Below are 27,816 nucleotides of genomic sequence, written 5' to 3'. Positions count from 1 at the left end.
GCGTGGAGGGTAAAAATTGTAGAGGGATACCAAGAAATGAATACACTAAGCAGATTCCGAAGGATGTAAGTTGCAGTAGGTACTGGGAGATGAAGAAGCTTGCCCAGGACTGAAGACCGCAACAACAACACCTCGAGAAGGCGTATGACACTGTGCCGCTGAAAAAAGCTAAGGGCTTGAGGCGAAATGACATTGAAAAGGTATACAGGGGGAATTTACTAAAACTTGGCACTGCACATATTTCCGTAATACAAGGCGCCGCTGATAACGCGGATTTCACAGATTGGGGTGGCAGGCAGGGGCCCGCCTATGCAGCCCAGACACAGTTCTATGTGTTTCAAACATGTATTTATTTTTAGAAAGGTATAAATATTTTAATGGAACAATGCCTGTTAGCAAAACCACAATCAAACTAGACTAAATTAGAACGTCAATAGTGTTTGTTGCAGGAGTCAAGTGCAAGCAGGTTACGAGATACCGTAGTTTGAATGTTGTGGACACTGTCAGTTATTTGTTCCATGTTGTAACACAAAGGAATTTTTATTTCTCCTGGGTGCCGGCCGTGGTGGCCATGCGGTTCTAGGCGCTGTAGTCCGGAACCGCGCGACTTCTACGGTCGCAGGTTCGAATCCTGCCTCGACCATGGATGTGTGTGATGTCCTTAGGTTAGTTAGGTTTAAGTAGTTCTAAGTTCTGAGGGACTGATGACCTCAGCTGTTAAGTCGCATAGTGCTCAGAGCCATTTTTGTCCTGGGTGCGCCTGTGCAACCCTACATTGATGTTAGTAGGTGTCCGGCGGTGTCGTGTTGTTGATTGAGACATTGCCTAGGACAAATGAAAGACAAACAAAACAAAGTTGAATGTAGTACCTCTGTGAGAGCTGAAAGGTAGAGAACCGATCTATCCTTAAAGCCTGTTCTCAAAATAACCACTATTAGCGTCTATACAAGCTTGTAGTCTGCAATGTGACGATTGCTGCACACGTCCTAGCATTTCAGCAGAAATTGCAACGCAAGGAGCAGTAATACGCTGTTTCATACCATCTGTAATTGTTTCATGAGGTTGAAGAAGTTGACGGCCATTGTGACATCTTCCGGTGTACACGGAACCTCACACGAACGGCATACTTCATACATTCACGATATACCATGAACTTCTCCGGTTTTTTCGCAGTGGGAAATAGCATCTGACAACCACGTGGTACTACGTGCACCGTAACGCAATAAGTGACAGGATCGTCTCAGTGCAATCACAGTGTACACACAACACTACGTAATCAAACGTAACATCGCCGCCTAGCATCTAAGCAACAGGATGGAGCAAACAGCTGTCGGTGTTAACAGTGTTCACAATACAATAACTCGTAAACTACTTGCACTAGCTTCCTGCAACAAACACCCGTGACATTCTCATTTATGCTACTTTTAGAATTTTTCTGTCAATATGCATTGTTCGATTTAAAAATTTATGACTTTTGTAAAAAAAAACTGTACCTTCGTCAACGTCTCAAAATCTGCGTATTGGCTGCAAAAACGCTCCCTTGCCTACAATTTAATTACGTCAAAACCGTGTATCAATAGGGCCTTCGATGTCCAAATTATTTGCAGTGCAAGCGGTTTGTGGTTCACCCTGTACGTTAGAAGTGTGTGCAACCTATACAATTTTGCAGTGTAAGCTGGGAATAACATTTTGACACAGCCGTTCGGAATTGGAAAAGGATTAAAACAGAAATTCTGTTTATCTCCTATATATTGTTAAAATATACATCCAGACAGCCTCAGAACTGCGGAGTAGGAAATTTGCTGGAATAGGTACTCATATGACAAAGGATCAACATATGTACAACCCATTCATTTCGGATGATCAGGTAATGGTGGCCAGTGAATAAGATGTTATCTGGAATTAAATTACAACAGTCTAGATCACAAGACACGTTTATTAAAAGGTTTAATAAACGGGCCTTGTTCTGACGACTGTTACAATTAATTTTAAAATGCTGTTTGCGATCGCTGATTTCTCCAGTAATTTTGTCAAAGATGATCTCTCCCTTATGCTAGGAAATTATTAGAAGAATATAATAAAGTAGGGATTGAAAGTAAACTTCCAAAAGACTGAATAATTAGGAAGCAGAGAAAATGTAGTAGGGGCCCGCACATCAGTGCAAGTGAAAAACTGAAATATTTGGATAGCACCCTACTGGAAGACACAACAACTAATTGTGAAATACAATAACAAGGAGCCACGGGAATGCAGCAGTTCAGAAGCTAAATCCTTTGTTATGGTCTTGTAGGTAAGTTGGAAAGTAAAGACCTATGGATGAGAGTGCTGGAAGTTTCCTTGAAAATAGTAAAAACAAATTGAAAGTTGTAGAATTGGACTACCGCAGCAGATCGTGTAGAATACATTGGCAAGACAACGTAAGAAATACCGGGATTAGTGAAATGACCGAGACTCAAGAAAGCATTACACATAGAAGAACAGAAGCTCTCCTGATATGGACACACAATCGGAATGACAGATAAGAGATGACCAAAGAAGGTCTTGAAGTACCACACTCAGTGAAGAAGGAGAAGAGGAAGACCGAAAGTTGCCTGCTTAGTTGGCATGAAGGAGGCCATGAGAAAAAGAAAAACATGAAGTTAGAACCAGTGACGGCACATACTCTAGATGCTGCGACAGCTCTAAAAACTCCACTGGACACAGAGAGTGTCAGAACTGCGGCTGGTGTCTTTAACTTTCTTAAAGCCAAACTGATCGTCATTTAACAACAACTGTAGGCGCCTAAGGAAATACGGTAACAGCGATTTGATCGATTAAAAATGTATTCTTCGCAGACAATTTTCATAATATGTGTGGTGTCCGACAGAACAGACACTACACATATAATTAGGGTGATGACGGCCAATGACCTCTTCAGAACAAATGCACACCAAGCTCAAAGTCTTACGGGAATCAGCGAGATCCGGCGAGTAACGACGGTAATGAGCAGTGGCACTACATCAGTTGTGGTAATAGAAGGTGTACTGTATTTAATAGAAGGTGTACTGTGGTGACTAACTTTTCTTATATTTAGTTTTTGACATTTTGCTATCACAGCTTGCACAGTGTAGACGTGCTGGCGTAGGGGAGAGACGTGAGAGGTGCGTGTCTCGGCCTGCAGGTGTTCCGGTGCGAGGTGGTGCTGGCGACGACGGGCAAGAACTTCCACGCGAACACCAACCTGGCGGTGTCGCTGCAGCTGCGGCGCGACGCGGCGGAGCCCCGCTGCCTGCTGCTGGCCGCCGTCAACGTGAGCCAGGTGCCGCAGCCCGCGCTGCCCAACACCATCCCGTTCGGCGACCTCGAGGACAACATCTTCTACCAGCAGATCCAGCACCTGCGCGTCGCCGTCGTCTTCCCGCGCAGCGTCCCCTTTGGCAGGCTTTGCACTGAGCAGTCTCCCTACAGGTACGCCGCCACTTCCATCGCAACGTGGTATTTATATTGTGGACTTTTTTTCATTTTACTTACAGAGAAACCCACCGTCTAGTAGCTATGGTGGATTCTACTGCTACTACAAAATGTAGCGTTAGTGGCACTCATGGTCTCTTAGCCGGTGTGAGAACTTCTAGATGTTCATGAAAGTTCTCACACCGTTGCCCGTCCCTAGCCACGTGGAGGCGGACCCGATTTCTTGCACGGTGTGCCACTAACCTTCCTCTGTTTATTATTCGTTTTTTTATATATTGTATATATTTTTTGTATATATTGTTAATACAAAGAAACTCTAAAAAGAATTTAGAAAGTTTGAAATTTAAGAAACATGTAAAATCAAAGAAGAATAAAATTTACATGAGATAATTTGTAAACTTAAGATCTACTTCCTTAGCAGATGGCCAAAACAAGAATGACTAAAAACGGGATGCTCTGATTCCACGGAAAGCCTCACCCACATGAGGGCTCGGCAAGTCCTCGAGCCTGTCATAGTGGACGTGGCTTTTGTACAGTTGAACTTCTATATATGTTCGTTTCTCTATAGCAAACTAGAAGCATAAGCATTATTAATCATACAAGAAAACAAGAATAATATGCACTACCGTGTTCATGATAAGTGTATACTAATTTATAATCTTAGGAGTACATTAACATTTGTTACCAAATCATTGCACATAATTGCCAATACAGTTCGCATTAACATTAGTTACCAAAACAGGAACAATTTTAAGCAATACAATACAATTTATATTGTGGACAGTTGCATTTCGAATAAAATACTGGAGCCTTGGACAGCTGCCTCCAACATCGTCATCAGAGGTAGAAATTATTGGCTACCGGGATTGCCACGATGTCCATACATAGACGCGGTAGTAGCGTCTGGATCTTCGAAAGAGGGTGGAAGTTGTAATATTACTGCGCAAAAGAAGAAATTAATGTTTTAAGCTGGTATTATTGAACTCGTTGTTTTTGGACTAGTGTGAGTAGTGTCTGTATGTCTGAGCAGGATAATATCCCATATGGCGTCGACTTCCCCCACAGCGTAGGTAATTTCGTACACGTAGACACGTTACTCTCTTGCCGACTCCGACGGTCGCCTGTAAAATTCTTGAAATGGGAAGAGAAAGAAAACTTCTATAGGATCTTCTCGAATTGGAACACTCCCATTCGCATCACGTCATTCGCTGATTGTCTGCGAGTGAAATGAGTTCCTTTTAGCAGTGAAAACTTTATCTATGCTTTTGGCCCTGTTATTGAAGCAGGTTCTACAGCAAGCATCGACCACCAAATGTTTGAAGTCCTATACAAGCTTTTAGCACATAATAATTCATCACAGAATCCTTTGATCAAAATTATATACGCGCAGTAACCTTTGAAATGCAACAGACTGTATTATGGCCGTTACTCAACTCCACATTAACATTACATATCACTTGTGAATCTCATAAAGCACAAATTATACAATATGGCGGCTAACAATAACTGTTTCATTGCCCACACTTCATACACGTCCTCTCGTTATCCTGTATCGTAACAAAGTCCAGTCGCATTCCGATTTTCTTATTTTTCTTCGCTCGGCATGGAGCAACGCGAAGTCAAGGAATAAATATTTCGCTTGCGCACCACTTCTCGATATATATTAACTTTAAACTATGAAGGTCGCTCGAACCCCTACCCGCTGGTATGGTCAAGGGACTGTAGTGACTTATTTCTGACAATCGATCCCTACAAGTGTACAGTGCTTCATAAACATTCCGTGAAGTGTTAATTTACGTGCAGTGATATAGTTATTCTATGACTTAGCTTTTGCTAGTTATTCCGTGCTGTTCATGTTTACACAATTCATTCATGTGTGTAGTGTTAAGTTATTGCTAAATGTATGTGGGAATAAAGGAATTGCTCTCTCCAACACCCACATTTGGTGACACCCGACGAACTACGTTAACATCCGCGTCGGCTTCAGCGTTTAACGAAGTTCCGCGACGTTCACGTTTGTAACTTCCGTGCCAGCCGCGTCCCGCTCGTTTCAGCACGATAATGACCGACTCGCCAGTCTCAATTCAACCTGAAGCCAGCAGTGCAATTAACAGGGTGACGATAAAACCTCCACCATTCTGGTTACATAATCCTCTATTGTGGTTTGCCCAGTTAGAGAGCCAGTTCGTCCTCGCACAAATATCGGCGGACGAAACTAAGTACAGCTATGTGGTTGCAGCACTTACAGAAGATCTAGCAGCAGAAGTACAAGATATCCTAGCCGCACCACCGGATACCGATCGTTATGGATCCATTAAAAACGCATTAATAAAGCGTTTGTCACAGTCAGAGGCAAAACGGCTAGAGAAGCTACTGCACACTGAAGAATTCGGAGATCGCACTCCATCACAACTCTTACGACGTTTGCGCACACTGGCAAGTAACACTGTAACTGGTGATGTGCTACGAAATATATGGTTGTCTCGGTTGCCGCCAGATACTCAAAAAATTCTCACGGTATGTGCAGGCGATTTAAACGCACTGGCACAAACGGCCGACAGGTTAACTGAAATGTATCCTACATCAAGTGTCTCAACATTAACGCCACAACAAGAAAATTCGCCCACAGTGACGTTAGTCTCCCTACAATCACAACTGGCAGAGTTGGCCGCACAGGTAGCTGCATTACAAACAATGCACAACCGCCAACGGCCACGCCGCCGACGGTCACGAAGTCACAATGGATCACCGTCACTATAGAACTTATGCTGGTACCACAAGACATTTGGTAATGATGCACGAAAGTGTACGCCACCTTGCAAGTGGAAACATGAAGCAGACACCGTAGCAGCTATAATTTCCAGTGCAAACACTCGCCGACTTTTTGTGACAGACCGCGAAACAAAACTACAGTTTCCAGAATGAGATTTTCACTCTGCAGCGGAGTGTGATATGAAACTTCCTGGCAGATTAAAACTGTGTGCCCGACCGAGACTCGAACTCGGGACCTTTGCCTTTCGCGGGTAAGTGCTCTACCATCTGAGCTACCGAAGCACAACTCACGCCCGGTACTCACAGCTTTACTTCTGCCAGTATCTCGTCTCCTACCTTCCAAACTTTACAGAAGCTCTCCTGCGAACCTAGCAGAACTAGCACTCCTGAAAGAAAGGATATAGCGGAGACATGGCTTAGCCACAGCCTGGGGGATGTTTCCAGAATGCGATTTTCACTCTGCAGCGGAGTGTGCGCTGATATGAAACTTCCTGGCAGATTAAAACTGTGTGCCCGACCGAGACTCGAACTCGGGACCTTTGCCTTTCGCGGGCAAGTGCTCTACCATCTGAGCTACCGAAGCACAACTCACGCCCGGTACTCACAGCTTTACTTCTGCCAGTATCTCGTCTCCTACCTTCCAAACTTTACAGAAGCTCTCCTGCGAACCTTGCAGAACTAGCACTCCTGAAAGAAAGGATATAGCGGAGACATGGCTTAGCCACAGCCTGGGGGATGTTTCCAGAATGAGATTTTCACTCTGCAGCGGAGTGTGCGCTGATATGAAACTTCCTGGCAGATTAAAACTGTGTGCCCGACCGAGACTCGAACTCGGGACCTTTGCCTTTCGCGGGCAAGTGCTCTACCATCTGAGCTACCGAAGCACGACTCACGCCCGGTACTCACAGCTTTACTTCTGCCAGTATCTCGTCTCCTACCTTCCAAACTTTACAGAAGCTCTCCTGCGAGAGCTTCTGTATAGTTTGGAAGGTAGGAGACGAGATACTGGCAGAAGTAAAGCTGTGAGTACCGGGCGTGAGTCGTGCTTCGGTAGCTCAGATGGTAGAGCACTTGCCCGCGAAAGGCAAAGGTCCCGAGTTCGAGTCTCGGTCGGGTACACAGTTTTAATCTGCCAGGAAGTTTCAAAACTACAGTTTCTCGTCGATACAGGCGCAGAAGTGTCCGTATATCCAGAAAACCGCCTATCACGACGGATCTGCGACGACTGTTATCTATACGCCGCCAATGACTCCAAAATTAGAACATACGGTCGAGTAACATTATTCCTTAACTTGGGGCTACGCCATGTGTTTGAATGGCAATTTACAGTGGCAGATATATCACAGCCTATTATCGGAGCTGATGTTTTGTCCTTCTACGACTTACTGCCAGATCTGCGACATCAGCGACTAATAGATTTCACTACTAGTCTGCATACAACAGGAAAAGTCCGTTGTATCACACCACTAGAGGTACGCACAGTCACAGGCGACACACCATATATACGATTACTGAAAGGATACCCCGAGATCACACAGCAATCGCCTACTCTCCCACCAGTCAAGCATACAACCGTCCACCACATTTTGACCACGCCAGGGCCGCCAACTCACGCTCGGCCTAGACGTTTAACGGCCGAAAAGCTAAAAGTGGTAAAGCAGGAATTTCGCAGCATGTTGTCACAAGGTATCTGCAGAGTTTCTAGTAGCAGTTGCGCATCCCCAATTCACATGGTGCCTAAAAAGGAGAATGGATGGCGCCCCTGCGGTGACTATCGCCAACTCAATGCAAGGACCATTCCAGACCGGTACCCAGTTCCACATATATAAGACTTCTCTGCAAATGTTCACGGTAAGACTATATTTTCTACCATTGATCTAGTTCGAGCTTACTATCAGATCCCTATAGCTGCAGAAGACATTCCTAAAACAGCGGTGACAACACCATTCGGTCTATTTGAATTCACCCGAATGCCATTCGGACTATGTAATGCCGCCCAGACCTCCCAACGTTTTATGGATGAGGTTACAAGAGATTTAGATTTTTGTTACGTGTATATAGATGATTTATTGGTGATGTCTGCATCGGAAGAGGAGCGCTTACAGCATTTGGCACAAGTGTTTGACCGCCTACGCACACATGAACTAGTAATTAATCCTGCCAAGTGTGTTTTTGGTGAGAAAGAGGTCCACTTTCTAGGATATTTGGTGAATGCACAGGGTATTCGACCGCCACACAGTAAAGTAGAGGCCATAAACAAGTACCCCCGCCCTTTCACAGTCAGAGAATTACGACGATTCATTGGAGTAGTGAATTTCTACCAACGCTTCATTCGCAATCATGCACTGATAACTGCACCATTGAATGAACTACTTAAAGGCGCACCTAAACCTAACCACAGTGTGCATTGGACTATCGAGGCGGACACCGCGTTTCACGCTATAAAAAAAGCTATAGCAGAGGCCGCACAATTAGCACACCCGGTCGCGCATGCTCCACTCGCTCTCATGGTTGATGCTTCGTCCACTGCCATCGGTATCGTACTTCAGCAACAAATTGATCAGTTATGGCAGCTCATTGCATTTTATAGTCATAAGTTGTCACCATCTCAGCAACGTTGGGCAACATATGACCGTGAGCTGTACGCAGCTTATGCGCCAGTAAAAAAATTTAGACACGCATTAGAAGGGCGACAGTTCACGATTTACACAGATCATAAACCGCTTACCTATGCCTTTAAGGTAAAGCCAGAGAAAGCATCACCCAGGCAGCTGTGACACTTAGATTACATCAGCCAGTTCACGACCAGCATTGTGTATGTGGAAGGGAAGCTAAATGTCCCAGCTGATGCACTTTCTCGCATAGAAGCAGTGTCCACAGCAGCAGATGACATCGCACAGGTGGAAGCAGTGACAAAGGCCATTGATTACGACGCCCTCGCGCATGCGCAACGATGTGATAGTGAGTTGCGTGATCTATTGCAACAAGAGAAAGGATTGAAGCTACAGCTCGTGACATTTCCTGAAGCAAGCATTGAGTTGTACTGTGACGTAGGAAGAGGAATGATACGTCCATTTGTGCCACAGCAATTCAGAACACAGGCAATTGCGTCAATGCACAATCTGTCACACCCAGGAGTAAGAGCCACACTCAGATTGGTCAAACAAAAATTTGTATGGCCATGTATGCACACAGACTGTAAACCATATGTGAAGCAATGCTTGGCGTGCCAGAGGAATAAAATCAAACAGCACGTCAGGGCACCATTAGGCACATTTCTTCCACCAAATCAGCGTTTTGACCATGTGCATGTTGACATTATCGGCCCACTGTCGACATCGGGAGGCTACAGTTATTGCCTCACGGTGATTGACAGATTTACTAGGTGGCCTGAGGCATTTCCAATGAAGGACATCACTGCAGAAACTATAGCTCAAACATTTTTTCGTGGTTGGATTGCCCGCTTTGAAGTTCCACTGAGAATTACAACTGATCAAGGACGACAATTTGAAGCCTACGTTTTCAAAGCATTGGCTACGTTATTAGGTATGAAACGCATACGCACCACGGCATACCACCCCGCATCAAATGGCATGATTGAGCGTCTTCATCGACAGTTAAAGGCAGCACTGAGATGTCACGCAACACCGAATTGGACAGATACACTACTTATCGTACTTTAAAAGTGATCTGAAAGCAACAGTAGCAGAACTGGTGTATGGACAAACGTTACGCCTACCTGGAGAATTTCTGCACAGCGTGGTAGATGATACAATCACAGCCTCAGAATTCGCCACAAGATTAAGAGAGCATATACGCCAATTGAGACCAACAATGCCCAGAAACCAGCTTGGAAGACACTCGTTCGTTTTTGCGGAGCTAGACAAGTGCACGCATGTATTCTTACGCAATGATACTGTGCGCAAACCACTGCAGCCACCATATGACGGACCATATCTGGTAGTCAGTAGGGATACCAATACTTTCCGCATAATGATTAACGGTACACCCACCACAGTTACAGTGGACCGTATCAAGTCTGCATTTCTGGACGCAACAGACACCACAGCTACCACTGAACACAAACCAGAGAAGACAGGAGAAGCTACAAGATGTGTTCCTATACCCCATGAACACCACAACACTCAGCGAACACCAGTCACTGCAACACCAAGACCGACGTCGAGGACTACTACACCACTCCCTGACACAACCACTGACACACGTGACGCACCGCCCGGTTTCAAGAAAGAAGTAGTTACAAGAGCTGGACGGCGTGTGAAATTTAATCTGCGGTATCGTTAGCATTAAAGGGGGGAGTCATGTAGTGACCTATTTCTGACAATCGATCCCTACAAGTGTACAGTGCTTCATAAACATTCCGTGAAGTGTTAATTTACGTGCAGTGATATAGTTATTCTTTGACTTAGTGCTAAATGTATGTGGGAATAAAGGAATTGCTTTCTCAAACACCCACAGGACACTATATAGTGAGACATGCACACACGTGAAGGTGGCTTGGATTCCCGCCTTCCACCCGCTGGCATGGGCCAAGGGGTATTATGTAGTGAGACGAAGGTGAAATGGGCAAATCTAGCCCCCGGCGAGACCGAGCGACGTCAGCTGGCGCAAGGAACTGGCGTGGCGCCACATCCGAAACCACCGCCCCTGCTCCCCCCTCCTGGCCTCCAAAACCACCGTCCTTAGGTGATATATTGTGTATGCCGCCCACCTACTCTGGAGCTCATGAGGACTCGCTTGTGTATTTCTGCACCACCATCGGCCCTCCCCTAGACCCCCACATCCAGAATGTGTCCCAGCAGGAATGGTCAGTACTCCGGGATAAGACAGGAACACCTATTTGAAGCCAGAAAATTCATATGGACACGTGCTCTATTCCGAATCGTTTCCGAGGCAAAGCTCATTTCACCAGACATGTGAGGGAACATGTCAACCGCACTTACCCAAGTCGCTGGATTGATCGTCGTGGTACAATTAACTGGCCACCAGAATCGTCGGATCTTACACCATTAGAGGCATTCTGACGAGCAACGCAACATGTTCTCCTAAGATTTCACAAATGCAATGCAGTTTACAGTGGGATATTGGAGAATTTATTGTGACTTGTACAGTGACCTTTACGATAATTCTTAGAGGCGAAAGTCTTAAAAATAGTATTTTTCAGTTGATACTTTGTACAATGCATGTTGCATTGTTTATTGTTGTAAACGGAAACCATTCAAAATAGGACATTTGTCTTTTTTTTTTTTTTAAATCATCAGTCTTCTAATTCGATGTGATGGCCACGAATTCCTCTCCAGCCACCTTTTCATCTCAGAGTAGTATTTGCAAACTATGTCCTCAGTTATGTGTTGGAAGTATTCCAATTTCTTTCTCTACAGTTTCTATCCACTACAGCTCCTTCTAGTAGCATGGAAGTTATTCCCTGATGTCTTACCAGATGTCCTATCATCCTGTCCCTTCTTCTTGTCAGTATTTTCCATATATTCCTTCTCTCGCCGATTCTGCAGAGGGGATCCTCGTGCGTTACCTTATCAGTTCTAGCATTATACGTAGGTAGGAGAGCTAATCGGTCCCCTAGAAATGCTACGAGATAGGGTGCATATGGTGTACAGCTGAATGCCAGCAGGCCCGGCGGCTGCTCAAGAACAGCCCAGGACGAACAATGGATGTGGGTAAATCCCAAAAGAGGGGAGCTGGATAACAGTCGCTCGCTTGGCAGAAAGCGGAATGACCAGCAATGGAAGACTTTGAGACAAGCTGAAAGATGGCTTCTTTCAGTTCATTGAGAGTCTATAAAAATTTACAATCAATATTAATGCAATTATGAATACATCGGCAATCTCAGATAAATAAGGCGCGTGAAATGACACAACATTTCAATATCCATAAACTACAGAAGTTAATATTTCATAGTAAATAAACATTTACATATCGAACCTCTGAATTAACAATTTTCAATTGCTTCATGCTATTTCAACAAAGCGTATCTCAGATGATACTATTGCACTACAGCCGTCATCCCTGAAAGCCATTCATCTATATCTATTTTATTTATTGACTTATGACTTATTTATAGTTTTCCATTATGCATATGTTAGAACATAGTATCCTCCACAATCTCATATTTGTCATACTTGCGTAGTTATTTAATAAACAGTTTACCATTTTGCCAGAAACTTCATTCGAATCTTGATTGCAAGTGCTGTTAGAAAGTTGTGCTAGCTTACAAATGGTCAGTCGCACGCGTTAGTGGACACTTTGATTGAAAAAAGAACGAAAAGATGCTTCTGTCGAAAAGGCATAAATAACAGTTTAAACAATATGCAAGGACAATCTGGTGTCATATATCGTGAGCACACATTTGGAAAAACACTGGCTTACTTATTTACGAACCAAGTATTAATTTTATTTATTGTAAACGATCTGAGTGACAGAAGTTTTACAGCATTCCTTCATTTAAACGTTGCTGTAACATGTTTATTCTGGGAAGTAGTCAAGAAGAATCAAATGAAGTCTGCAGAATGTAAGAACGATGTGTCTTGTGGGGTGATAATGTTCAGCCAATGGAAAAGCAGACAATAGCAGAACGCTATGGGAGTCAAATAGAGACTGGGACTCTTTGAGTGAAGAGCTCTAAGGAGCTATTCTGGACACTTTATGTCGAGTATTGGCAGAAGGCACACCTGACCTTGGTAACGTGTGTGATTCAGACATACGGACGATTGATTCTGGGCTATGGATGGTCGCTACAAGAACTTCTCTGAACCTGTTCCAGTCTTTGAAGATCCAACTTATATCCCATTTAAGGTGGATTTCGAACGATTAGAACATGTCCGGCTAACAACACAGATGGCATACTGTGCATTTTATTGTTTGTTGCGATTTCATGTCGCAAAACTCATGTGTTAGGGCTACTACATATGTGGACATTGCCACATCCAGAAGGTGCTTTTTTTAAAATGTATTATTTGTGACAACCCTTAGTATAACGTGCTACATTTTAGCCATTACTGTGACAACTTTATATGAGATTACAACTCAAAATGAACGCGTTTTGTAACAAAATTTTTTAAATATCTCGAGGTGAGAACAAAATCTATCGAAACGGTTGTTGTAAATAAAGAAATATTTATGCGATCTTGGCTTTAGAAAGTTTTTACCAAGTAAAACAGATCGCTTCTTCTGATTTCACAACATGAGGAAATTCAGTCGAGTATCATTTCGTATAATTATATTGTGAGAAAAATGATATAAGATGTTTTTACTTGATTGCACCTCGTAATTAAGCTTTGACGCCTCTGAAATCTGTCGTGGAGCTGGTGTCTTACGTTATGCAAGAAAGGTAGTGTTGTTGTAATGGTTTCCAGACGGTAGACTTCCTTAATGCAGCTCTCCACGCTTTCCCATCAGGTGCAAGTCTCTTATACGTTTACTCCGCAATTCACAATTAAGTGTGTGGCAGAAAATTCATTAAACCACGTTTAAGGTTATTCTCTGCCATTCCACCCTCTAACAGCGCGCGGGAAAATTAACACATAAATATTTCTGTGTGAGCTCTGATTTCTCTATTTTATTGTGATGATCAGTCCTCCTCAGATACACTCCTGGAAATTGAAATAAGAACACCGTGAATTCATTGTCCCAGGAAGGGGAAACTTTATTGACACATTTCTGGGGTCAGATACATCACATGATCACACTGACAGAACCACAGGCACATAGACACAGGCAACACAGCATGCACAATGTCGGCACTAGTACAGTGTATATCCACCTTTCGCAGCAATGCAGGCTGCTATTCTCCCATGGAGACAATCGTAGAGATGCTGGATGTAGTCCTGTGGAACGGCTTGCCATGCCATTTCCACCTGGCGCCTCAGTTGGACCAGCGTTCGTGCTGGACATGCAGACCGCGTGAGACGACGCTTCATCCAGTCCCAAACATGCTCAATGGGGGACAGATCCGGAGATCTTGCTGGCCAGGGTAGTTGACTTACACCTTCTAGAGCACGTTGGGTGGCACGGGATACATGCGCACGTGCGTTGTCCTGTTGGAACAGCAAGTTCCCTTGCCGGTCTAGGAATGGTAGAATGATGGGTTCGATGACGATTTGGATGTACCGTGCACTCTTCAGTGTCCCCTCGACGATCACCAGTGGTGTACGGCCAGTGTAGGAGATCGCTCCCCACACCATGATGCCGGGTGTTGGCCCTGTGTGCCTCGGTCGTATGCAGTCCTGATTGTGGCGCTCACCTGCACGGCGCCAAACACGCATACGACCATCATTGGCACCAAGGCAGAAGCGACTCTCATCGCTGAAGACGACATGTCTCCATTCGTCCCTCCATTCACGCCTGTCGCTACACCACTGGAGGCGGGCTGCACGATGTTGGGGTGTGAGCGGAAGACGGCCTAACGGTGTGCGGGACCGTAGCCCAGCTTCATGGAGACAGTTGCGAATGGTCCTCGCCGATACCCCAGGAGCAACAGTGTCCCTAATTTGCTGGGAAGTGGCGGTGCGGTCCCATACGGCACTGCGTAGGATCCTACGGTCTTGGCGTGCATCCGTGCGTCGCTGCGGTCCGGTCCAAGGTCGACGGGCACGTGCACCTTCCGCCGACCACTGGCGACAACATCGATGTACTGTGGAGACCTCACGCCCCACGTGCTGAGCAATTCGGCGGTACGTCCACCCGGCCTCCAGCATGCCCACTTTACGCCCTCGCTCAAAGTCCGTCAACTGCACATACGGGTCACGTCCACGCTGTCGCGGCATGCTACCAGTGTTAAAGACTGCGATGGAGCTCCGTATGCCACGGCAAACTGGCTGACACTGACGGCGACGGTGCACAAATGCTGCGCAGCTAGCGCCATTCGACGGCCAACACCGCTGTTCCTGGTGTGTCCGCTGTGCCGTGCGTGTGATCATTGCTTGTACAGCCCTCTCGCAGTGTCCGGAGCAAGTATGGTGGGTCTGACACACCGATGTCAATGTGTTCTTTTTTCCATTTCCAGGAGTGTAGATGGGCGCCAACAAAATATTTTCACACTCTGAGGACGAAGCTGAAATGTCATAACAAGATCCCGCAACAACGAAAATCACCTTTGCTTTAATTACTCCCCTATTTCGCGATAATACAAAACGATCTCTCCTTCTTTGAATTTTTTCTATGTCCTCCGTCAGTCCTGTCTGACGTGGATTCCACACCGCACTTTCATATTCTAGAAGAACGTGGACAAGCATAGTGTAAAAGGTCTCTTTAGTACACCTGTTACATTTTTCAAGTGTTCTGACAATAAATCTCATTCTTTGGTTTGCTTTCTCCACAAATTAATCTATATGATCGTCCTGACTTACATTATTCGTCATTGTAGTCCCTAAATGTGTAGTTGATTGTAGAGCTTTAGATTTGTCAGTTTTATCCTGTAGTCGAAATTTAGCGGATTCCTTTTAGTACTCATGTTGAGGCCCTAGCACTTTTTATTATTTATAGTCAGTTGCCACTTTTCGTACCATACAGATTTCTTGTCTAAATCGTTTTGCAATTTGTTTTGATCATCTGATGATCTTACAAGAAGGTATATAAATATAAAGAGCTAGTTGAAACGATCTTTTCTGAATCGTCCTGCATTACTCATGTTGATGACCTCGCACTTTTTATTACTTATAGTAAGTTGCCGCTTTTCGCACCATAAAGATTTCTTGCATAAGTTTGAACGTGCTTACTGTGTTCAAGCCTTTGTCTATCTCACACCTCCTTTTCCTGCCAAACTGACGATTCCTTGAAGCCTCAGGATTTGTCCTATCACCAGATCGCTTCTTTTAATCAAGTGTGCCACAAATTTCTTTTTTCCTCATTGCGATTCAGTACCTCTTCTTTAGTTATTCGATCCAGCCATTTCATTTTCAACATTCCTCTGTAGCACTACATTTCAAAAGTTTCTATTTTTTTCTTTTATGAACGGCTTGTCATCCACTTTTCACTCCCACACTTGGCTACACTCAGACAAATATCTTCAGAAAAGACTTCCTAGCATTTAAGTTATATTTGATTTTAACAAATTTCTCCTTTCTTGGGTTACTAGTCTATGTTTGGTATCCTTTCTGTTTCGGTCCTCATCACTTATTATTGGACTGGAGCAACAGCCAGGAGCTATGTGGTGGGGTCCTGAGGTGCTGGAGAAGCTAAGACACACATATTACTTAAAAACACAATTATTACAAACAAAATTTCCCAATGGGTAAACACGACCTTAATTACATTTTTAGTGGAACACGTCCACAATAGACTTAAACAAACGTTACAGAAGAAAATTCAATCGAAACTTCTTTTTTAAACCTTGAAACGCTAAATTAACTTCAAACTTCAGAACGTTACAGCGGTTACAGGCCAAAGAGTTTACAGTGAGAAAATTTACTAGCAACCAAAGTAAAACTGCAAGAGACTAACAAAGTTAAAAACCAGTTTAAAGCCTACACAGCGTTGTGCTGAATGAACTACTTTCTGTGCCACTTAAAGAATTAAACTTCGTACATCACTAAGGCTGCATGTTGTCTATAATTAGAGTAATAACAGATTCAGGCATCACGCCTAGAACCTGCGGGCGTAATTACTGGCATAGGGTGACGGAATAATTACACGTAGCGGTGACAAAGGCCCACAAAGCCATGACATACATAACCCTCGTCAGCCATCAGTACAAGCTCTAGGATTTACAAACACAGTTATTTAGCTATCTGGAACACATGAAAGAAATATAAGCACAGGCTCAGAACAAATGAATACGCACAGTTTAAAAGGAACCCGTTCAGGTTTCCACAAATGAAAAAAATTTACCTACTTGGAATTTAGCAACTAATATTCTGATTAAGGAATCGCCTCAAAATATCCATTTTAATGTATCAGTTGCTCCGAACAGTCTCTTACGCAATTAGGTAATTATTTAACCATTACGACAATTTATCACCAAACTTGCTACACTTTAATTATTTCAGTAGCATCAGTGTCAGGACGAATTCTATCACAGCCCGGATAACTACTCTTAACTCTTTCCCGGGCTCACTTCCCGTTCTATAACAAAAAAAGAAAGAAAGAAGGAAAACCTGACGGTGGCAGACGACGAGAGTCCGATAGGTTTCCCCATAAGAATACCAGCTTGGCAAGGAAATTAGTCAGTACTCACCAATAAACAAAGGAAGTTTCCGCAGTAAGCGGAAAAATCAAGTCGGATCAAAAGGATGTTCATGATCGAGGTGAAACGTCACCATCGTACTGCCGTATAACAACAGTCATAGCTCTACCCAAGGCGTGCAATAGAAGATTCCGTCCGCTGTACCCAATGCCAGCGAACCCTCTCGTCGCTACACGATTCAAAATGCTAGGGCTGTTCGGAATGTAAGTTCCGATTGATCGCAAAATGGAAACCACTGTGATAATCATAAATATTTTATCTGCAACAGTTAGCTACAGCTTCCAGCCACTGCTCTACATAGTCACCAGTCCGACTCAGACATTTGTCGTGGCGTTGTACCAACTTTTCAATACCCTCGCCATAGAAGGCAGCCTCCTGTGCTTCCCGCCAATTCTCTGCGCTCATCTGTAGCTCGTTGTCTGTGCGAAAATGTTGTCTTCATATCCAGTAGTTAATGTGAGCAGAGATGAAACAAGGAGGGAGCCAATTACGGGCTGTAGTGCGGGTGATCAAACACTTCCCACCGAATATGCTGCAGGAGCATTTTCATTGCTCCTGCAGATTGCGACCGAGAATTGTCACGAAGTAGGAACCGTATGACAGTTCTGTAACGTGGGCTGCGTAACATCAGGCGAAATCTGTCACCAGGTCCTCATACTTGACGGGAGACACTATTTTCTACGCGTCTTTAGATGCTCACCATGCGCTCAGAACTGAAAAGAGCGAACTGATGTAACCGACAGGCATACTAGAGACACTGCCGAACACATTTGTGAAGAGCTTTATTAGATTTTTACAGTGGTTTCCATTTCTTGGCCGATCGGAGCTTACTATCCGAATAACCCTCGTACCACGGCAATACAGGTATGCCGCATCCATTCACCACTCAAGTCCGTAGTAAGTGCACAACTACCACTAGGAGCTAACCAGTGCTCAGGCCATCTCAACGAGCGCCATCGTATCTTGTTTTTCTCTGCTGGTCGGTCACAAAGCGAACAGTATTGAGCTTTCATTTCATCCGCTCCCCTACATCATACCCTCTGGTTGCAAACAAAGAGTTTACCGTTATCGACGTATGAGGCAAAGAGGGTATTCGAACAAAGGTAAATCAAACTGCTGCACCACGACTCAGTTCTGTTGCTCAAATAGCGAAACTCATCCGCTACTTTTAGTGTCTTATTTCGTAATCTAATTCTTTTAGCATCGCCCGATTTAATTCGATTACTCCCCAGTATCATTGTTTTACTTTTGTTGATGTTTACCTTATAACTATGTTCAAGACATTATCCATTCCGTTGCCCTGATCTTCCAAATCCGTTTCCAAACTCTTCTTTTGTTTCCTTCACAGCTTGCTCAATGTACACTACTGGCCATTAAAGTTGCTACACCAAGAAGATGACGTGCTACAGACGCGAAATTTAATCGACAGGAAGAAGATGCTGTGATATGCAAATGATTAGCTTTTCAGGGCATTCACACAAGGTTGGAACCGGTGGCGACACCTACAACGTGCTGACATGAGGAAAGTTTCCAACCAATTTCTCATACACAAACAGTTGACCGGCTTTGCCTGGTGAAACGCTGTTGTGATGCCTCGTGTAAGGGGGAGAAATGGGTACCATCACGTTTCCGACTTTGATAAAGTTCGGATTGTAGCCTATCGCGATTGCCGTTTATCGTATCGCAACATTGATGCTCTCGTTGGTAGAAATCCAATGACTGCTAGCAAAATATGGAATCGGTGCGTTCAGGGGGGTAATACGCAACACCGTGCTGGAACCCAACGGCCTCGTATCACTAGGAGTCGAGATGACAGGCATCTTATCCGCGTGGCTGTGACGAATCGTGCAGCCACGTCTCGATCACTGAGTCAACAGATGGGGACGTTTGCAAGACAACAACCATCTGCACGAACAGTTCGACGACGTTAGCAGCAGCATGGACTATCAGCTCGGAGACCATGGCTGCGGTTACCCTTGACGCTGCATCACAGACAGGAGCGCCTGCGATGCTGTACTCAACGACGAACCTGGGTGCACGAATGGCAAGGCGTCATTTTTTCTGATGAATCCAGATTCTGTTTACAGCATCATGATGATCGCATCCGTGTTTGTCGACATCACGGTGAACGCACATTGGAAGCGTGTATTCGTCATCGCCATACTGGCGTATCGCCCGGCGTGATGGTATGGGGTGCCATTGGTTACACGTCTCGGTCACTTCTTGTTCGCATTGACGGCACTATGAACAGTGGACGTTACATTTCAGATGTGTTACGACCCGTGGCTCTACCCTTTATTCGATCCCTGCGAAACCCTACATGTCAGCAGGATAATGCACGACGGCATGTTGCAGGCCCTGTACGGGCCTTTCTGGATACAGAACATGTTCGACTGCTGCCCAGGCCAGCACGGTCTCCAGATCTCTCACCAATTGAAAACGTCTGGTCAATGGTGGCCGAGTAACTGGCTCGTCACAATACGCCAGTCACTACTCTTGACGAACTGTGGTATCGTGTTGAAGCTGCATGGACATCTGTACCTGTACACGCCATCCGAGCTCTGTTTGACTCAATGCCCAGGCGTATCAAGGCCTAATACGGCCAGAGGTGGTTGATCTGGGTACTGATTACTCAGGATCTATGGACAGAAATTGCGTGAAAATGTAATCACATGTCCGTTCTAGTATAATATATTTGTCCAATGAATACCCTTTTATCATCTGCATTTCTCCTTGGTGTAGCAATTTTAATGGCCAGTAGTGAATAAATTGAATAACACCGTCATAAGCTACAACTCTGTCTTATTCCTTCCAAATTACGGCTTCCTTTTCACGTCCTTTGACTCTTATAACTGATTCTTCTGTAAATAATTCATGTCAGTATTTTGTAACCATAACAAGTTAATGGTTCGATAGTAGGAGAGTTCGAACTTAAATAATGGCAACTACTTTTTCACAACCCATACAAAAGAATTACATGTTTGCACCTCTTACTGTCCTTCAAAGTAGTCACTAGCGTTGTGTAGAGCCCGGTGCCAGCGATGTGGAAGGCGTAGTATACCGTTAGCAGCGACTGTTCTTTCGATACTGCGAATGGAACGCTCTACTGCCTGTCGAATCTCTGGAACTGTTCTGAAGCGAATGCCACGAAGTGGTTCCTTCATCTTCGGAATCAAATCAAAGTCACAAGGACTTAAGTCACCTGCGACCAGCGTTGTGAAAGAAGCGGCGACACTTTCTGCGCAATCCACCAATCATTCTGCACGACAATGCGAGGGCGCATACAGCGCAAGCTGTGGCTGCTCCGTTCGGTCGATGGGCCTGGGAAGTACTGTACCATGCACCATACTCCCCGGACTTACGTCCTTGACAAGGACTTTGATTTGATTCCGAAGATGAAGGAACCACTTCTTGGCATTCACTTCAGAACTGTTCCAGAGATTAGACGTTCCATTCGCACTATCAACAGAACAGGCTCTGCTAACGGTATACTACGCCTTCCACATCGCTGGCAACGGATTCTACACAACGCTGGCGACTACTTTGAAGGACAGAACAGGTGCAAATATGTAACTCTTTTGTATCGGTTGTGAATAAATAGTTGCCACTATTTAAATTCCAATCCCCGTAAATACAGCAGTGAGCCTTCTTTGGAATACAAATTACTGCATATCGGTGTGGCCCTTGCTTTCAAAATGATAATTTTTTTCTTTTGTGTATACAAGTGAATATGGGCTTGTCACAAACACTGCAGACTCAAGTCCCTCCACTTTGGGTTGCCTTTGTGCCGCGCTGAGTTTTAGCCCTCTAACGTGTTGGTAACAGGGCAATGAATGTAAGCTGTCATGCGAGAAGTCGAGCTTTAGTGATCAATATCTGAAACTGTTGTGTTCTATAATTTCCACTGATTCTCGCGTCTGACGAGTGGAACTAGCTTTAAATCAAATAATACGCTGTCCACTGCCCACAGTGGCGTATCTGTGCATTGCTACATTTGAGTAGTCCAGTCTCGATAAAAGTCATCTTGCAGTTAACGAATGGAACACCAAGGGAGTGTAGCGTTACGGAACCCTCCGTCGTGGAGTGACAGCGTTACAGTAACCGAATCGTGTCTGCTTTGAAGAGCACGGCGTAGCGCAGCAAAGTAGGCGGCGAGCAGCCCGCTTAGCATTTAGATGGAAACGCTGTTGATGTGCGCCTAGCTATTTCGGCAACACCCAGCACGGCGGTGCGACGCAGGCCAGATGCTCCGAACCAGGGCAGGCGCGGGCTGCTTCTGCAGTCTCTGTAACGGCGTGTGAGCGCTCCCAAAAGGTAGCAGCCAGAGAGACCTGCCGCCTCACAGACAGGGCGCTCTGCCAAAGACGGAGAAACGCGTCGTCTCGAAATTCGTGCAGGGTGTGCAGACTGAAGATGCCACGTGCGTTAACGTGATGCTCACTGTACGTCTTTTGCAATCAGTGTTTACTAATGCAGACGGTAAGGAACTGTAGATTTACTGGTTTGTAGTTCCATCGCCAAGTTCTCATTTTGAAACTTCCTAGCATTCTCTCTGTTCAGGAGATTACGCTGTGTCTGTTTTCCTAGAAACATCAGTGGTGTTAGACTACTTACGAAAGTTTAATTGTGATTTTGGTATAGCCTTCCACAGTACTGTGCGGGTCGCAGTTGAATCTTAAGGAATCGGTATACATCGCAAAAGTCTCTAAATTGTATTGAGCTGGCGTCTTAATTCCGCCTGGTTGTCCCAGAGTATATAATGGCGGGACGTTGGATCCTCATCAAGTGCAGTTGGCTGAAATGGATTGCTACTACTCGTGACACTGATATTCAGGCTCAGAAAGCCTATTAAGTGACTTAGTCGAAATTTTAAAAGGGATTAAAGTTATTTTACACGCAAGGTTAAAGTTTGTTAAAATAACAAACTCACTATCGTCAATAATCAGTGCTCTGACATCGCCAGACGGTCTACAGATCACAAGAAAAATTTGATCAATAAGTTTTTCATAAACAAATGAACAGTACATAAAGTTTGTCTGCAGTACTCAAAAACTCGGGGCACCAAGTATATATTTACTGGTTACCAATCCAAAATTTAATCATGTAATCAGCTAACACACAATTTCGTACGCCAGTAAGATCTGAGCTATACTACCAGTGTAGATGTCTCACAGGGGGCATCGTTCGTAACAACACAACAACGCACGAAGTGGTTCCGGCTGTTCTAGATTTTCTTTTGTTTTACACGCTATGATCAGATTATTTTCATTAGCATTTTACGATTACACTAATGAGAAAAGCTTTATATGCCTGTTTGACATCTGATTTAACAAATAATAAGTAATAAAGGTACAAGTTTTGCCCACATGCAGCTCCCCAGTAGCCAGTTTGATTGCGGGATCGCTCCGCAGTTTCCAAGTCAGCTAAATGGAGGATCCTACCGAATTATGGTGCAAAACATGTAGTTTTCTTTGGTCGCATACACCGATCAGCACTTTTTAATGTCATCAGATACCTGCTACGTAAGTTAGGATGCTTTAATTGACAATAGTGTTATTGTGGCTACAACGATCAGAAACGCAATTTAGTTAACAAGATACGATCATACGGATTATTTTCGCAAAAATATGATTGCCTCGAAGAGTGATATACTGCGGATACAGGCAGATTTCATATGCCCAGGATTCTGAAAAGCGTTTAACACAGTGCCTCATTGCAGACTGTTAACGAAGGTCCGAGCATACGGATTTGGTTTACAGATTTGTGGATGACCTGTTCTTAAGGAATAGAAACCAGATCGCTGTCCTCGAAGGCGAGTATACATCACAGACAAGTACGGTATATCGTCAGGAGTGCGCCGGGGAGGTGTAATGGCACTTCTCGTATTCTCTGTGTACATAACTGATCTGACGAACAGGGTGCGAAGTAATCTGCGGCCGTTGACTGATGACGCAGTGGTGCACCTGAAGTTGTGACATTCAGTGTCTGTAGGAGGATACAGGATGACTTAGTTGGTGTGATGAATGGCAGCTTACTATAAATACAGAAAATAACGTTAATTAATGCAGATTATTGGGAAAAATAATCCCATAATATTCGAATACAGCATCAGCAGCCTGTTGCTTGACGCAGTCACATCGATGAAATATCTAGGCGTCAAATGGAATGAGCGCTAAGAAGGCGCATGGTCGACATCGGTTTATTGGGAGAATTTTAACAAAGATTACCTGATCTGTGCTATAAAAGGGACTGAGTGTACAACACAAGTGCGTCGTACTCCTGAGTACTGTTCGACTTTCTGGTATCTCCCCCAAGTCGAATTAAAGGAAGATACTGGAGAAATTCAGAAGCACGCTGCTAGATTCGTTGCCTGTAGGTTCGACCGACACGCGAGTATTACAGAGATGCTTCGTGAAAAACTGGACTCCGTGGAAGGAAGAAGTTCTTTTCGCGAAACGCTATTGAGAAAATTTATGGAGCTGGCATTTGAAGCTGATTGCAGTTTGCATCTTCTGCTGTCGCGAAACGCTATTGAGAAAATTTATGGAGCTGGCATTTGAAGCTGATTGCAGTTTGCATCTTCTGCTGTCGACGTATATTCCTCATAAGGACAATGAAGGGAAATCATGATTCTTACAGAGGCACATAAAAAGTTTTTCCCTAGCTTTATTTGCGATCCGAGTGAGGTGGCCCGGTGGTCAGTACATTTGACTCGCTTTCGGTAGGATGGCGATTCAAACTCGTGTTCAGGCATCCTGATTGAAGTTTTCCGTGATTGCTCTAAACCGCTGTAGGCAATTGCTGGGATGGTTCCTTTGAAAGAGTATCGGCGATTTCCTTCCCCATCGCTGAAATATTCAGAGGTTGTGCTCCGCCGCTAATGACTTATATGTCGAGAGGACGTTATACCCTAACATTCCTTTATGTATTTGCGGATGAGGATACATGTAGCCTGAACTTTAATGACACGTGGTGTCATATTGTGCGACGTGACAAATGCCGTGTTGGATGACACAATGACATGTGTCATGTTAAACGACATGACATCATGTATCATGTTACTTTACTTGACAAGATACGAAGGGTATTTCGAAAGTAAGGTTCGATCGGTCGCGAAATGAAACAACGATAAAACTGTGCAAAGGTATGTTGGACAGTGTCTCTAGCATGCCCGTTGATCACGTCATGCCTGTCTGTTCACTTCTGAGCACGTAAAGATGCATAGAAAACAGCATCTCTCGCGAAGTATGAGTGCCCTTGAGATACTTCGTCTGATTTGGTGGAGCCCGCAAAACATAACTGTCATGCATTTTTTTCCTCGTGACAGTTCTCGACCACACTCTCCAGCATTTTCGATGGGAAGTGTTTGATCACCTTCCATACAGGCAGAACTTTGCTCCCTCTGATTTTCATCTCTGCTGACACGAACCGCTGGCTATGAAGTCAACGTTTTGACACAGACAATGAGTTACAGATCAGTACAGAGATTCGGCGAAAAGTGCAGGCGGCTGCCTTCCATGAACGAGAATATTGGAAAGTTGGTAAAACGCTGCGACATATGTCTCAGACAGAGCGGAAACTATGTAGAGACGTTGCTAGAAGCTGTGGCTAACTACTGCAAATAAAGCAGTCTGAAGTTGCCATGTAAGTCGAGAAGCTAGTTCTCTTCTTTTACATCCCCATTCGCCTTTCTTTGCTATAAAAGGAGCATTTTTCATTCTAGCAGTTTTATGTTTCACAAGGTTCCAGGAGCACATTGTTGCAGACTCAACAATAACTGTAGGAAAATATTTCAGCGAAATTAGTCACAGAATTATACTTGATAATCTTCTAGTGGTGCACATTTTAGGCAAGAGCTGGAAGGCGGACATGTTGGAACAAATTAAAGTATTCAGCATCGAAAATGGGAAATTTAAATACTCACCGAAATGATGTTAATACAGTGCTGTTAAATTAGAAATCATAATGACCAGTAGTATATATGGATACATATTCTCAAAAATTAGATCTTTGTAATTTTGGCGGAATTACCTGTTTGTCATGAGTAATGACAAATATTTCACATTTTCAGTTATCGTTACACATTCCACGTGCTGGTATCAAAGACACTTTTCTCAAGTGTAAAGAAAACATTAGAAAGTAAAAGATATCACCAGCACCAGCATGTAGGTAATGCAGTTAAAGTGAGCTTTTCTTAGGCCGCTGTCTTGATTTCTGTGCACGGTAACGTTGTTAGTGAACTTCAAAAGATCACAAAGAAAAGACAACAAAAATCCAGAGAGCGAAAGTGATGGCGATAACATAACAAGGGAACATCTATTTCTGAGTCTTTACATTTTCTTCTTGGTAATAGACCACAAATTGAAATAGACTTTCTCACAAATGGGAAGTTCGCTCTCTTCTTCCGCAGGCAGTCCGCACCATACGCTAAGAGCAAAATACTCCTACATTAAGATCTATGTGTAGTGAAGTTAAATGTTTTTCTACTGTGATATTTGCCCGATGAAGAGGCTACATCTCGAACCATGTAGTCGTGTTAAAATTTGAGCACGCAAACAAAGATTGGGCAGGTGCTAGTAGAACTCGCACACTGGCGGTTCCGTACAAACTTGATTATTTGTACGCAGGCAGCTCATCCATTCCGGGAATCGAGGGTCTCGACGATTTTGCCTGTTACGGATACTGGCAGTGGCAAGTATTCCAAGAATTTCAAAAAAGTCTTAACTTCAAGCCTGAAATGGGATAACAAATGCTGAAAGAAGTAGTTTCGTGTGGTATAATTACAAATTAACAGTTTTCTAATTGTTCCTTTACTTTTACTATGAAACCATTCTTCTTGCCAGATTTCATGATTCTACATCAGGGGGTAGTTAAGCTATAGGTTTTAATGAGTGAGTCCGTATCAAAATATGTGACATAAATCACTGTATCTTTTGATTTCATTGGCTTTAAAATTTCTGCAGTACCAACGGACTGTAGACCTCAGTATATGATATAAATGTAAACCTGATCTATTTTGTTGTTCCTCAGAAAAAACGGTCTTAACAGATGGACGGACATCTCATAGCAAATGATTTTTTTCCGTGTGATATATCTACAGATTAACGGTTTTCGAATTTTTCCTCTGGGTTTACTGTGAAACGTTGCTCTTGCCCTATTTCATGCTTCTGGGTCAACGGAAAGCACCCAGTGGATTTTGATGAGTGACTTCGCGGCTATCGAAGTATGTTACACAAATGGTCGTAACTTTTTGACTGGGTTACTTAGTAGCTACAGTTTTTCTCCATCCCCTAGCAACCATAGGTCTTAATATGCGACGTAAATTTCAACTTCATCCATCTACTCTTCAAAACATGCCAGGCTACATGGAGGAAACCTTAACGCATGACACTTAGAACTCCACTGGGAAACACCGTTTATCACAAAGATCATGCGCTGTCTAGTAACGAATGATTGAAATGTTTCACTTGGAGCTAATCTAGGGGCATGCAACAGAGTTCTGGTGACCAGAACCGGTGCTAGGTGTTTTTCTGCTGTAGGCGAGAACTGAAAAATGACGCCCCTTTACCATCCGTCTCCCCGATTTTCTTCCCCCAACCATCCCCCCCCCCCCTCTACACACACATACAGATCCACACTCCACCACCATGAGTATCCAACGGCACAACACTGTAACTGTCCTGTCATATTTTTAATCATTAAACTAAAGTCACCAGCCGTTCTCATTGCCTATCGATAGTCTTTAATTTTCATGCTTTGTCCTACGTTGCTTCAGAAGTGAATGAGAACAACAAAAATCATCGGTCTCCCATTTTTTGTCTTCAATTTTTGAAATTTCCCCAAACAATTAAAATGGGAATTGTGTGCTGCAAATTTTAAAACAGAACTCACTTGAATACGTCAGTCCATCCAAATTTGACATCACTTACTTACTTTATTTAATTACAAGCAAATGGGCAGATAAATGTATGGAACTATTTTCTGGTACGAATGAATTTATCCTTCAGTTTAGAATTTATGCCATTGTGGGAGACATTCTGAAACATTTTAATGTCGTTGTGTCATTTACCTTGTTTCGATCGCAATATTTTTACAATGAGAAATGACTCTCATCTTTTTCCTCATTCAGTTTCTTGCGATAAAATAAATAAATGATGCTTTGTTTGAGTGCTCCATTGAGGGTACTACAATTTTTCTTAGGCGCAGTGGTCTAAGCGATTGGCTTCTGATCATTCGTCCTAGATGAGTCCAGATTCGGATCCCGGTGAGGGATGGATTTTGTGGTTGTCTGAAGGCAGTAGCACTTTCCATTGTTCGATCCGTACTCAGTAGCGGCTGCTTTAGTTCTGAGGTTGGTAGAAGCAATGTATTTACTT

General features: G+C 43.9%; 1 protein-coding gene across 1 annotated transcript in view; it reads left to right on the top strand.

Moving 5' to 3' along the window:
* LOC126474803 (toll-like receptor 2) overlaps positions 1–27,816 on the top strand; it is a 323,566-nt gene that overhangs the window by 124,953 nt on the left and 170,797 nt on the right. Inside the window, exon 3 of the mRNA XM_050102274.1 lies at positions 3,161–3,447. Within this exon, the coding sequence (XP_049958231.1) occupies positions 3,161–3,447 (287 nt within the window). The remainder of the gene's footprint in view (positions 1–3,160; positions 3,448–27,816) is intronic.

Source organism: Schistocerca serialis, chromosome 4 (genome assembly GCF_023864345.2).
Source record: "Schistocerca serialis cubense isolate TAMUIC-IGC-003099 chromosome 4, iqSchSeri2.2, whole genome shotgun sequence".
In the NCBI taxonomy this organism is placed as follows: Eukaryota; Metazoa; Arthropoda; class Insecta; order Orthoptera; family Acrididae; genus Schistocerca; species Schistocerca serialis.
Note: the sequence above shows the minus strand (reverse complement) of the source record. Positions and strands in the feature narration are given on the sequence as shown.